General features: G+C 44.8%; 1 protein-coding gene across 4 annotated transcripts in view; it reads left to right on the forward strand.

Moving 5' to 3' along the window:
* Positions 1–13,719, forward strand: part of LOC121576869 (microtubule-associated serine/threonine-protein kinase 3-like) — a 69,218-nt gene that overhangs the window by 45,429 nt on the left and 10,070 nt on the right. For all 4 annotated transcript variants that reach the window (XM_041890417.2, XM_045223523.1, XM_045223524.1 and 1 more), the window contains 12 exons: positions 94–232; positions 315–447; positions 694–859; positions 960–1,061; positions 1,670–1,792; positions 4,786–4,898; positions 5,086–5,246; positions 5,792–5,913; positions 6,188–6,397; positions 8,259–8,485; positions 8,604–8,726; positions 8,843–8,979. In XM_041890417.2, the coding sequence (XP_041746351.2) occupies positions 94–232; positions 315–447; positions 694–859; positions 960–1,061; positions 1,670–1,792; positions 4,786–4,898; positions 5,086–5,246; positions 5,792–5,913; positions 6,188–6,397; positions 8,259–8,485; positions 8,604–8,726; positions 8,843–8,979 (1,756 nt within the window). The remainder of the gene's footprint in view (positions 1–93; positions 233–314; positions 448–693; positions 860–959; positions 1,062–1,669; positions 1,793–4,785; positions 4,899–5,085; positions 5,247–5,791; positions 5,914–6,187; positions 6,398–8,258; positions 8,486–8,603; positions 8,727–8,842; positions 8,980–13,719) is intronic.

Consider the following 13,719-nt stretch of genomic DNA (forward strand, 5'->3'; position numbering starts at 1 on the left):
AGAGGGGGACTGAATGGAAATAGTTTGAAAGGTGAATGTGTTCCACCAATGATTTCTCGTAGCTATAGCATAACAGTTGGTTATCTCTTGCAGGTGGGGACTGTGCTAACCTGCTGAAGAATATGGGCCCCCTTCCTGTGGACATGACCCGGATGTACTTTGCTGAGACTGTGCTGGCCTTGGAGTACCTTCACAACTACGGCATCGTCCATAGAGACCTCAAACCTGACAAGTGAGTCCAGAAACAGCTTTAAACATATTTAAACAGCTCAAGAAAGTGTAGTTTGAACATTTCTCTCCATCCCCCCCTGCAGCTTGTTGATCACCTCTATGGGCCACATCAAACTGACCGACTTTGGCCTGTCCAGAGTTGGCCTGATGAACATGACTACCAACCTGTATGAGGGTCACATGGAGAAAGACACCAGGGAGTTCATCGACAAACAGGTGAGAGTCAGTGCTGTACCTCTTAAACCTTTATTTGTCCATAGGACAAGAATATACAGAAAATGCCAGACACATGTCTTGAACACAAACGCACACACTTACACCAGGTCAAATACTTTCAAGTACTGAACCCAGTATAGATGTACCATCTCATAACTACTGTGTAACTAAATTCCAATGTGCAAAAAATAAATCTGAATACACATGCTAACGGTATAATTCAACATTATCGGTGTGGTTCTCTAGGTGTGTGGCACCCCAGAGTACATAGCCCCGGAGGTGATACTAAGACAGGGCTATGGGAAGCCAGTAGACTGGTGGGCCATGGGAGTCATCCTGTATGAGTTCCTGGTTGGATGTGTGCCCTTCTTTGGGGACACGCCTGAGGAACTCTTTGGGCAGGTTGTCAGTGGCAAGTATCCATTGATGGAATAAAAACAGTGTATAGGCTTTTTAAAATGGTGTTTAATGTGGTGATCCTCTCATTAACGTGTGCTTGCCCAAATGTACAGATGACATCATCTGGCCCGATGGGGACGAAGCTTTACCTGCAGACGCCCAGGACATGATCACACGGCTGCTGAGGCAGAGCCCTCTGGAGCGCCTGGGAACAGGTACGTAAACCACTCAGCTACATTCCAATGTCCATACTAACATCCCACATAGAATTCATGTCCAATTTGCACATAGAATTAATGTCCAGTCCCATATAGAATTCATGTCCAGTCCCACATAGAATTCATGTCCAGTCCCACATAGAATTCATGTCCAGTCCCACATAGAATTCATGTCCAGTCCCACATAGAATTCATGTCCAGTCCCACATAGAATTCATGTCCAGTCCCACATAGAATTCATGTCCAGTCCCACATAGAATTCATGTCCAGTCCCACATAGAATTCATGTCCAGTCCCACATAGAATTCATGTCTAGTCCCACATAGAATTCATGTCCAATCCCACGTAGAATTCATGACCAATCCCACGTAAAATTAATGTCCAATCCCACATAGAATTAATGTCCAATCTCACATAGAATTAATGTCCAATCCCACATAGAATTCTTGTCCAATTGCTTCATTCTTAGTGGTGCGCTAGTGTAGATAGTGGAACCAAGCCCTCGTATTCCATTTCACTTCATCCCGGTCTGACGTTTTGCTGTTGGCTATTGTTCTGAAATCTGCACACATGACTGTGATCTAAAAATATATATTTTGTTCTAGGAGGAGCACCTGAGGTCAAACAACACCCCTTTTTCTTTCGTCTGGACTGGAACGGGCTACTGCGACAGAAAGCAGAATTCATCCCTCAACTGGAAGCGGAGGATGACACCAGCTACTTTGACAGTACGTGGCAGTCCTTCACAAGTGCTCTTTTTTCATGTCTTTTTATTTATCCTTTATTTAATCAGAAAAGTCACATTGAGATTTACAGTGGGGGAAAAAAGTATTTAGTCAGCCACCAATTGTGCAAGTTCTCCCACTTAAAAAGATGAGAGAGGCCTGTAATTTTCATCATAGGTACACGTCAACTATGACAGACAAAATGAGAAAAATAATTCCAGAAAATTACATTGTAGGATTTTTTATGAATTTATTTGCAAATTATGGTGGAAAATAAGTATTTGGTCAATAACAAAAGTTTCTCAATACTTTGTTATATACCCTTTGTTGGCAATGACACAGGTCAAACGTTTTCTGTAAGTCTTCACAAGGTTTTCACACACTGTTGCTGGTATTTTGGCCCATTCCTCCATGCAGATCTCCTCTAGAGCAGTGACGTTTTGGGGCTGTCGCTGGGCAACACGGACTTTCAACTCCCTCCAAAGATTTTCTATGGGGTTGAGATCTGGAGACTGGCTAGGCCACTCCAGGACCTTGAAATGCTTCTTACGAAGCCACTCCTTCGTTGCCCGGGCGGTGTGTTTGGGATCATTGTCATGCTGAAAGACCCAGCCACGTTTCATCTTCAATGCCCTTGCTGATGGAAGGAGGTTTTCACTCAAAATCTCACGATACATGGCCCCATTCATTCTTTCCTTTACACGGATCAGTTGTCCTGGTCCCTTTGCAGAAAAAACAGCCCCAAAGCATGATGTTTCCACCCCCATGCTTCACAGTAGGTATGGTGTTCTTTGGATGCAACTCAGCATTCTTTGTCCTCCAAACACGACGAGTTGAGTTTTTACCAAAAAGTTCTATTTTGGTTTCATCTGACCATATGACATTCTCCCAATCCTCTTCTGGATCATCCAAATGCACTCTAGCAAACTTCAGACGGGCCTGGACATGTACTGGCTTAAGCAGGGGGGACACGTCTGGCACTGCAGGATTTGAGTCCCTGGCGGCGTAGTGTGTTACTGATGGTAGGCTTTGTTACTTTGGTCCCAGCTCTCTGCAGGTCATTCACTAGGTCCCCACGTGTGGTTCTGGGATTTTTGCTCACCGTTCTTGTGATCATTTTGACCCCACTGGGTGAGATCTTGCGTGGAGCCCCAGATCGAGGGAGATTATCAGTGGTCTTGTATGTCTTCCATTTCCTAATAATTGCTCCCACAGTTGATTTCTTCCAACCAAGCTGCTTACCTATTGCAGATTCAGTCTTCCCAGCCTGGTGCAGGTCTACAATTTTGTTTCTGGTGTCCTTTGACAGCTCTTTGGTCTTGGCCATAGTGGAGTTTGGAGTGTGACTGTTTGAGGTTGTGGACAGGTGTCTTTTATACTGATAACAAGTTCAAACAGGTGCCATTAATACAGGTAACGAGTGGAGGACAGAGGAGCCTCTTAAAGAAGAAGTTACAGGTCTGTGAGAGCCAGAAATCTTGCTTGTTTGTAGGTGACCAAATACTTATTTTCCACCATAATTTGCAAATAAATTCATAAAAAATCCTACAATGTGATTTTCTGGATTTTCTTTCCTCAATTTGTCTGTCATAGTTGACGTGTACCCATGATGAAAATTACAGGCCTCTCTCATCTTTTTAAGTGGGAGAACTTGCACAATTGGTGGCTGACTAAATACATTTTTTCCCCACTGTATATCTCAATTCCAAGTGAGCACTGGCAACGAAAGCAGCATACATAGGCTGTTCTCCTATGGGGACAGCTGAAGAACCCTTTTAGGTTCTAGATAGCACCTATTTTTTCTAAGAGTGTATGGCTGCGTTTAGACAGGCAGCCCAATTCTGGTCTTTTGACCAATCAGATCAGCTCTGAAAAAGAGCTGATGTGAAAAGATCTGATGTGATTGGTCAAAAATATCAGAATTGGGCTGCCTGCGTAAACACAGCCATACACTCTTAGAAAAAAGGGTGCTATCTAGAACCTAAAAGGGTTCTTCGGCTGTCCCCCATAGGAGAACCCTGTTGAAGAACCCTTTTTGGTTCCAGGTAGAACTGTTTTGGGTTCCATGTAGAACCCTTTCCACAGAGGGTTCTACATGGAACCAAAAAGGGTTCTCCTATGGGGACAGCCGAAGAACCCTTTTGGAACCCTTTTTTCTAAGAGTGTATAGTTACACATGAGACATAACACAACATAAAACATAACAATGAATGGAAGTTAAAACAGTGTAAAGGGCATAAGAGAACTTAAAAGAGCAGGTCTTATTAAAGATGCTACACATAGGATAAAAAAAAAATTGTATTGTAATTTCAGAAAATGGCCTTAATATATCTGCAGTAATAGTGAAATGATAATGTTTCACAATATTACTTAAACACCAGTGTTGTGATTGGCTGTGATATTCTCCTATAGATTCTTCCCACCGGAGCGGCATCTTGTCAAAATGTGAAAGCTGTTTTGACTTTGTGCCTGTGCTGTCTAGTGGAAATCGCTCTCATTTCCTGGTTGCAAAAATTCTACACTGTTTGCTCAATTTCAGTTTATGTGAGAAAACAAGCACTGAATAGTGTAGGGAATCGATGTGAAATGTTGTTTCTACAGCTGTTTGAAGATGGTGGACAAAAACCGAAAGTAAAATGCTCAAGTTCGAGTTTCTGCCATGTTACAGGGAAATGGAATGCGAGGGAGTGGGGAGATTTGTTTTGAATGCAGCCTAGTGCTGTTGCAATTCACCTAGCTTCCACATGGGGGAGAATTTGAGAATTTCTGTGTGTAGCACCTTTAAAACAAAGATAAATTTCCTGCTATTGCCAGTGTACTGTATCTCCACAGATTTAGTGATATTTGCTCTTCATCCAGGTCTTGCTGATTTTATATTTTCATTTGTCAATTATGTTGAATAAAGATGATATGTTTTTCTGAAATACTGTAAATGACCCGGTTGGATATTATGGTATGGTCCCAGTTCCATGCATTCTGTGTTGTCATGTTTTCAGCTCGCTCAGAGCGGTACCACCATTTAGCCTCGGATGAGGATGATGAAACCAATGATGAAGAGTCTTCCCTGGAAATCCGACAGTTCTCCTCCTGGTCAAACCGCTTCAGCAAGGTTCGGAACATACCTCTTCATATATTTGTAATTTTGTCAGAACCGATAAATGTCAATAATATTACTAGTTAGTAGAGTATTTCTCTTTAAATAGAATAATGACAAAAAAAATTACATCTGTTTTTGTTTGGAGCCAAGTTCACCAAACTCGGCCACCCTAGCAAATGTGGCTACTCCATGCTTTCAGCACAGAACATACAGCAGTACAGAACGTCTGGCCACGCCGTCCAACCTGAGCTTCTCATCGGACCGCAGCCACAGCGAGGAGGGCTGGGATGGACGTTTCACACCCTCCCCAGGAGGAGACATCCAGAGACAGGAACGCCAGCACCAAGATCGCAGGGGCAGGTGAGCAGAGCCAGGACGAGCTTATAGCTCTCTCTCTTTCTGTTAGGATTCTCTGTGTAGTAGTTCAAATACTTTCTTATCGGAAGCACTGCAGAACAGTGGGTGAAAGTGCATAAAATGATGATTAGTTCAGAAAAGTCAAGAAATGTTGCTGAATAGGGTGTGCATAAATGATGGCTGCACATGTCCTAAATGACTGCTAGCTTTATATAGGATATAATTTGGTGCTTATATCTGTCCTATTTCACACATGTATAAGTGTGTATTTAAAAGCATGTGTGAGTTGGAAAAGTTTTTTTTTTTATCCCAACTCTCCCTGAGACACCGTTGGAGAGTGGGGTCATGGCCAGAGTCTACCATTATTAACGTCGACCCTGGAGCAATTGGGGTTAAGTGCCTTGCTCAAGGGCACAGCAACAGATTTCTAACCTTGTTTCGGTTCCTGGACCAACGCTCTAACCACTAGGCTACCTGCAGCTTGATATAATGTGTCACCGTCGTTATGTCCCCTCCTCCTAACTTCCACTGAGGTTGATGTGTTGCAGCCTGCGCCCACGGACCTCGTCCAGTTCCTCCCAGTCTGAGAGGAGTGCCAGCCCACTGGTGATGAGCAGCACCCACAGTCTGGAGACCACGCCCCGCTTTGCCTTCTCCACTGATGATGAAGGTGAGCTCAGCCGCAAGCCCCTCCCTCCACCCTGCTTCAAGTCTGCACAGCCTTATGGAAACCAACAGAAATTGAAACATTGCCTCAGTGCAGACTGATAAAAGGGGAAGCCGTCAAAACAATCTAAATCTAGGCACAAACACAGAGTTTACCGAGAGTTTGAGTGTACACGCTTCCTCTTTTGTTTTCAATGACCTTCCATCCAGACCAATTATTGTGTCTGCAGAGACACTTCAGAGATATTGATATATGCCCTTACTCCTGTGCATTACAGCTGAGGTGGTCGTATCAAACCTGCATCGGATCCGGATTCGTAGCAACAGCACCGGGAAAAAACACTCTTCCCCCAAGGACCACGGGGCCCCCCGACGCTTTGGGAACCAGCTGGAGACGCCAGACAGACAGACGCCAGACAGACCGAGGCTTGGGGGCAAAGTACCCAAATCTGCCTCCGTCTCTGCCCTGTCTCTCATCATCACTGCAGGTTAATACTACTGTCATGCAAGTTTCCTCTGGACACAGCGGTAACGGTTCAGAAGCTAAATAAGTTAGTCATACAGGGTTGCTGGTCCCCAGCAGGCAAATATCACTGAATAGGGTGTGGATATACAGTGAGGGAAAAAAGTATTTGATCCCCTGCTGTTTTTGTACGTTTGCCCACTGACAAAGACATGATCAGTCTATATATTTAATGGTAGGTTTATTTGAAGAGTGAGAGACAGAATAACAACAAAAAAATCCAGAAAAACACATGTCAAAAATGTTATAAATTGATTTGCATTTTAATGAGGGAAATACGTATTTGACCCCTCTGCAAATCATGACATGGCAAAACCGTTGTTGGCAATCACAGAGGTCAGATGTTTCTTGTAGTTGGCCACCAGGTTTGCACACATCTCAGGAGGGATTTTGTTCCACTCCTCTTTGCAGATCTTCTCCAAGTCACTAAGGTTTTGAGGCTGACGTTTGGCAACTCAAACCTTCAGCTCCCTCCACAGATTTTCTATGGGATTAAGGTCTGGAGACTGGCTAGGCCACTCCAGGACCTTAATGTGCTTCTTCTTGAGCCACTCCTTTGTTGCCTTGGCCGTGTGTTTTGGGTCATTGTCATGCTGGAATACCCATCCACGACCCATTTTCAATGCCCTGGCTGAGGGAAGGAGGTTCTCACTCAAGATTTGACGGTACATGGCCCCGTCCATTGTCGCTTTGATGCGGTGAAGTTGTCCTGTCCCCTTAGCAGAAAAACAGCCCCAAAGCATAATGTTTCCACCTCCATGTTTGACGGTGGGGATGGTGTTCTTGGGGTCATAGGCAGCATTCCTCGTCCTCCAAACACGGCGAGTTGAGTTGATGCCAAAGAGCTTGATTTTGGTCTCATCTGACCACAACACTTTCACCCAGTTCTCCTCTGAATCGTTCAGATGTTCATTGGCAAACTTCAGACAGGCCTGTATATGTGCTTTCTTGAGCAGGGGGACCTTGCGGGCGCTGCAGGATTTCAGTCCTTCACGGCGTAGTGTGTTACCAATTGTTTTCTTGGTGTCTATGGTCCCAGGTGCCTTGAGATCATTGACAAGATCCTCCCGTGTAGTTCTGGGCTGATTCCTCACCGTTCTCATGATCATTGCAACTCCATGAGGTGAGATCTTGCATGGAGCCCCAGGCCGAGGGAGATTGACAGTTCTTTTGTGTTTCTTCCATTTGCAAATAATCGCACCAACTGTTGTCACCTTCTCACCAAGCTGCTTGGCGATGGTCTTGTAGCCCATTCCAGCCTTGTGTAGGTCTACAATCTTGTCCCTGACATCCTTGGAGAGCTCTTTGGTCTTGGCCATGGTGGAGAGTTTGGAATCTGATTGATTGATTGCTTCTGTGGACAGGTGTCTTTTATACAGGTAACAAGCTGAGATTAGGAGCACTCCCTTTAAGAGTGTGCTCCTAAACTCAGCTCGTTACCTGTATAAAAGACACATGGGAGCCAGAAATCTTTCTGATTGAGAGTGGGTCAAATACTTATTTCCCTCATTAAAATGCAAATCAATTGATAAAATTTTTGACATGCGTTTTTCTTGATTTTTTTGTTGTTATTCTGTCTCTCACTGTTAAAATAAACGTACAATTAAAATGATACACTGATCATTTCTTTGTCAGTGGGCAAACGTACAAAATCAGCAGGGGATCAAATACTTTTTTCCCTCACTGTATGACAGGTGTGTCTGCACAGAGCTAATAGATGTTAAGTAAATGCTAAACAAGAGCAGTCTCTTGTTCTAAATTCCACCATTGTCCCATACTTTTTATAATTTCCTGAACATGAACTCATCCTTTATGCACCTTTCCAGACGACATAGCCGGCGGTCTCCAGCCCAGCCCCATCTTAACGCGCTCCCTCTCGTCCAACCCTTCGTCCCGCGACTCATCCCCCAGCCGAGACCTGTCGCTTAGCCTCAGCATCCTGGGGCCACCCATCGTCATCCACAGCTCGGGGAAGAAGTACGGCTTCACCATGCAGGCCATCCGCGTTTACATGGGCGACAGCGACATCTACACCGTGCACCACATGGTCTCGGTGAGTGCCCCGTACTATTCTGCTCCAGAATTAGCCAATAGTTACATAATCAAAGGCTGCATCACCCCACAAAGACTTTGAGTAATTGTGATAATAATAAACCACTTTTGTTTTACAGAGTGTGGAAGATGGCAGCCCAGCCTTCGAGGCAGAACTGAGGGCCGGTGACCTCATCACTCACGTGAATGGAGAGTCGGTGCAAGGCCTGGTCCACACAGAGATGATGGAGCTGCTTCTGAAGGTACAGAAACAAACACAACCTCAAGCCTAATGTCAACCTATACTCACACTCTTTATGATATTATAAGACCTTTAATCAATACTAATACCTAATTGGTTTTTGTCAAACACCAAAAGAGTGGCGGCAAGGTGGCCCTTCAGACCACGGCACTGGAGAACACGTCAATCAAGGTTGGGCCGGCTCGAAAGACCAGCCACAAGGGCAAAATGGCAAGACGCAGCAAGAAAAGCAAGAGAAGGGACAATCAGGACAGGTGAGGGAAGACATTTTGGTTGTTGTGTGCTAATTTAATTAAATGGAATATTGCTGCCGTATTGCCATTGTTATGATATATTAACTTGTTGGGGTTGATATGAAAACATACATTTTATATATACTGAACAAAAATATAAACGCAACATGTAAAGTGTTGGTCCCATGTTTCATGAGCTGAAATAAAAGATCCCACAAATTTGTTTATATCCCTGTTAGTGAGCATTTCTCCTTTGCAAAGATAATCCATCAACCTGAGGAGGTGTGGCATATCAAGAAGCTGATTAAACAGCATGATCATTACAAAGGTGCACAATAAAAGGCCACTCTAAAATGTGCAGTTTTGTCAGACAACACAATGCCACAAATGTCTCAAGTTTTGAGGGAGCGTGCAATTGGCATGCTGACTGTAGGAATGTCCACCAGAGGTGTTGCCAATGAATTTAATGTTAATTTCTCTACCATAAGCCGCCTCTAACGTCGTTTTAGAGAATTTGGCAGTACGTCCAACCGGCCTCACAACCGCAGACCACGTGTAACCACGACAGCCCAGGACCTCCACATCCGTCTTCTTAACCTGTGGGATGGTCTGAGACGAGCCACCTGGACAGCTGATGAAACTGTGGTTTGCACAACTGAAGGTTTTCTGCACAAAGTGTCAGAAACCGTCTCAGGGAAGCTCATTTGTGTGCTTGTCATCCTCACCAGGGTCTTGACCTGACTGCAGTTCGGCGTCGTAACCGACTTCAGTGGGCAAATGCTTACCTTCGATGGCAAATGGGACGCTGGAGAAGTGTGCTGTTCACGGATTAATCATGGTTTCAAATGTACCGGGCAGATTGCAGACAGCATCTATTACGGACTACAAAGGGAAACCCAGCCGCGAGCTGCATAGTGACACGAGCCTACCAGACGAGCTAAATGCCTTTTCTGCATGCTCGCTTCGATGCATGCAACACTGAAGCATGCTTGAGAGCACCAGCTGTTCCGGACGACTGTGTGATCACGCTCTCCATAGCCAATGTTTAAAAAAATAAAAAATTATTTCACCTTTATTTAACCAGGTAAGCCAGTTGAGAACAAGTTCTCATTTACAACTGCGACCTGGCCAAGATAAAGCAAAGCAGTGCGATTAAAAACAACAACAACACAGAGTTACATATGGAATAAACAAAAACAAAATGTACAGTCAATAACGCAATAGTAAATCTATATACAGTGTGTGCAACTGTAGTAAGTTATGGAGGTAAGGCAATAAATAGGCCATAGTGCAAAATAATTACAATTTAGTATTAACACTGGAATGATAGATGTGCAGAAGATGATGTGCAAATAGAGATACTGGGGTGCAATTGAGCAAAATAAATAATGTAAATAACAATATGGGGATGAGGTAGTTGGGTGGGCTAATTACAGATGGGCTGTGTACAGGTGCAGTGATCGGTAAGCTGCTCTGACAACTGATGCTTAAAGTTAGTGAGGGAGATAAGTGTCTCCAGCTTCAGAGACTTTTGCAGTTCGTTCCAGTCATTTGCAGCAGAGAACTGGAAGGAATGGTGGCCAAAGGAGGTGTTGGCTTTGGGGATGACCAGTGAGATATACCTGCTGGAACGCATACTACGGGTGGGTGTTACTTGGTGTCCAATGTTCTAAGATAAGGCGGGGATTTGCCTAGAAGTGATTTATAGATGACCTGGAGCCAGTGGGTTTGGCGACGAATATGTAGTGAGGACCAGCCAACAAGAGCGTACAGTTCACAGTGGTGGGTAGTATATGGGGCTTTGGTGACAAAACGGATGGCACTGTGATAGACTACATCCAATTTGCTGAGTAGAGTATTGGAGGCTATTTTGTAAATGACATCGCCGAAGTCAAGGATCGGTAGGATAGTCAGTTTTACGAGGGCATGTTTAGCAGCATGAATGAAGGAGGCTTTGTTGTGAAATAGGAAGCCGATTCTAGATTTAACTTTGGATTGGAGATGCTTAATGTGAGTCTGGAAGGAGAGTTTACGGTCTAACCAGACACCTAGGTTTTTGTAGTTGTCCACATATTCTAAGTCAGACACGCCGAGAGTAGTGATTCTAGTCGGGCTGGCGGGTGCAGGCAGCGTTCGATTGAAGAGCATGCATTTAGTTTTACTAGCGTTTAAGAGCAGTTGGAGGCCACGGAAGGAGTGTTGAATCATTGATATACACAGAGAATAGAGTCGGCCCGAGAATTGAACCCTGTGGCACCCCCATAGAGACTGCCAGAGGTCCAGACAACAGGCCCTCGGATTTGACACATTGAACTCTATCTGAGAAGTAGTTGGTGAACCAGGCGAGGCAGTCATTTGAGAAACCAAGACTATTTAGTCTGCCAATAAGAATGTGGTGATTGACAGAGTCAAAAGCCTTGGCCAGGTCGATGAAGACGGCTACACAGTACTGTCTTTTATCGATCGCGGTTATTATATCATTTAGGACCTTGAGCGTGGCTGAGGTGCACCCATGACCAGCTCGGAAACCAGATTGCATAGCGGAGAAGGTACGGTGGGATTCAAAATGGTCGGTGATCTGTTTGTTAACTAGGCTTTCGAAAGGCAGGGCAGGATGGATATAGGTCTGTAACAGTTTGGATCTAGAGTGTCACCCCCTTTGAAGAGGGGGATGACTGCGGCAGCTTTCCAATCTCTGGGGATCTCAGACGATACGAAAGAGAGGTTGAACAGGCTAGTAATAGGGGATGCGACAATTTCGGCGGCTAATTTTAGAAAGAAAGGGTCCAGATTGTTTAGTCCAGCTGATTTGTAGGGGTCCAGATTTAGCAGCTCTTTCAGGACATCAGCTATCTGAATAGGGGTAGCCAGGTGGAAAGCATGGCCAGCCGTAGCACAATGCTTATTGAAATTCTCGATTATCGTAGATTTATCGGTGGTGACAGTGTTTCCTGGCCTCAGTGCAGTGGGTAGCTGGGAGGAGGTGCTCTTATTCTCCATGGACTTTACAGTGTCCCAACACTTTTTGGAGTTAGTGCTACAGGATGCAAATTTCTGTTTGAAAAAGCTAGCCTTTGCTTTCCTAACTGATTGTGTATATTGGTTCCTGACTTCCCTGAAAAGTGGCCCTGTGTAGCTCAGTTGGTAGAGTATGGCGTTTGCGACACCAGGGTTGTGGGTTCGATTCCCACGGGGGGCCAGTATGAAAACTGTATGCACTCACGAACTGTAAGTTGCTCTGGATAAGAGCGTCTGCTAAATGACTAAAATGTAAACTGTAAAAGTTGCATATCGCGGGGGCTGTTCGATGCTAATGCAGTACGCCACAGGATGTTTTTGTGCTGGTCAAGGGCAGTCAAGTCTGGGGTGAACCAGGGGCTATATCTGTTCTTAGTTCTGAATTTTTTGAATGGGGCATGCTTATTTACAATGGAGAGGAAAGCACTTTTGAAGAACATCCAGGCATCCTCTACTGACGGAATGAGGTCAATATCCATCCAGGATACCCGGGCCAGGTCAATTAGAAAGGCCTGCTCGCTGAAGTGGATAAGAGCGTCTGCTAAATGACGTAAATGTAAATGTAAGTGTTTTAGGGAGCGTTTGACAGTGATGAGGGGTGGTCGTTTGACCGCGGACCCATTACGGACGCAGGCAATGTGGCATTGATCGCTGAGATCCTGGTTGAAGACAGCGGAGGTGTATTTAGAGTGTAAATTAGTCAGGATGATATCTATGAGTGTGCCCATGTTTACGGATTTAGGGTTGTACCTGGTAGGTTCCTTGATAATTTGTGTGAGATTGAGGGCATCTAGTTTAGATTGTAGGACGGCCGGGGTGTTAAGCATATCCCAGTTTAGTTCACCAAGCAGTACGAACTCTGAGGATAGATGGGGGGCAAGCAATTCACATACGGTGTCCAGGGCACAACTGGGGGCTGAGGGGGGTCTGTAGCAAGCGGCAACAGTGAGAGACTTATTTCTGGAAAGTTGGATTTTTAGAAGTAGAAGCTCAAACTGTTTGGGCACAGACCTGGATAGTATGATAGAGCTCTGGGAAATATTCAGTATGATAGAGCTCTGCAGGCTAACTCCACCCCTTTGGCAGTTCTATCTAGACGGAAAATGTTGTAGTTCGGAATGGAAATTTCTGAATTTTTGGTGGCCTTCCTAAGCCAAGATTCAGACACTGCTAGAACATCAGGGTTGGCAGTGTGTGCTAACGCAGTGAATAACTCAAACTTGGGGAGTAGACTTCTGATGTTAACATGCAAGAAACCAAGGCTTTTATGATTACAGAAGTCAACAAATGATAGCGCCTGGGGGGTAGGAGTAATACTGGGGCCTACAGGGCCTGGGTTAACCTCTACATCATCAGAGGAACAGAGGAGGAATAGAATAAGGATACGGCTAAAGGCTTTAAGAACTGGTCTTCTAGTGCGTTGGGTACAGAGAAAGGGGGCAGATTTCCGGGTATTGTAGAATAGATTCAGGGCTTTATGTACAGACAAGGATATGAGTACAGTGGAGGTACACCTAAGCATTGAGTAACTATGAAAGAGAGAGCATCACTGGAGGTACCGATTGAGCCGGTCTCTGTGTGTATGGGGGGTGGGACAAAGGAGCTCTCTGAGGCTGGTTGAGCTGAACTTGGGGCTCTACAGTGAAATTGTATAATAAGAACTAACCCAAACAGCAATAGGCTAGGCATATTGACATGGGAGAGAGGCATAACGCAATCACAGGTGTTATTCGAGAGGGCTAA

The sequence above is a fragment of the Coregonus clupeaformis genome, chromosome 11 (assembly GCF_020615455.1).
Source record: "Coregonus clupeaformis isolate EN_2021a chromosome 11, ASM2061545v1, whole genome shotgun sequence".
Classification (NCBI taxonomy): domain Eukaryota; kingdom Metazoa; phylum Chordata; class Actinopteri; order Salmoniformes; family Salmonidae; genus Coregonus; species Coregonus clupeaformis.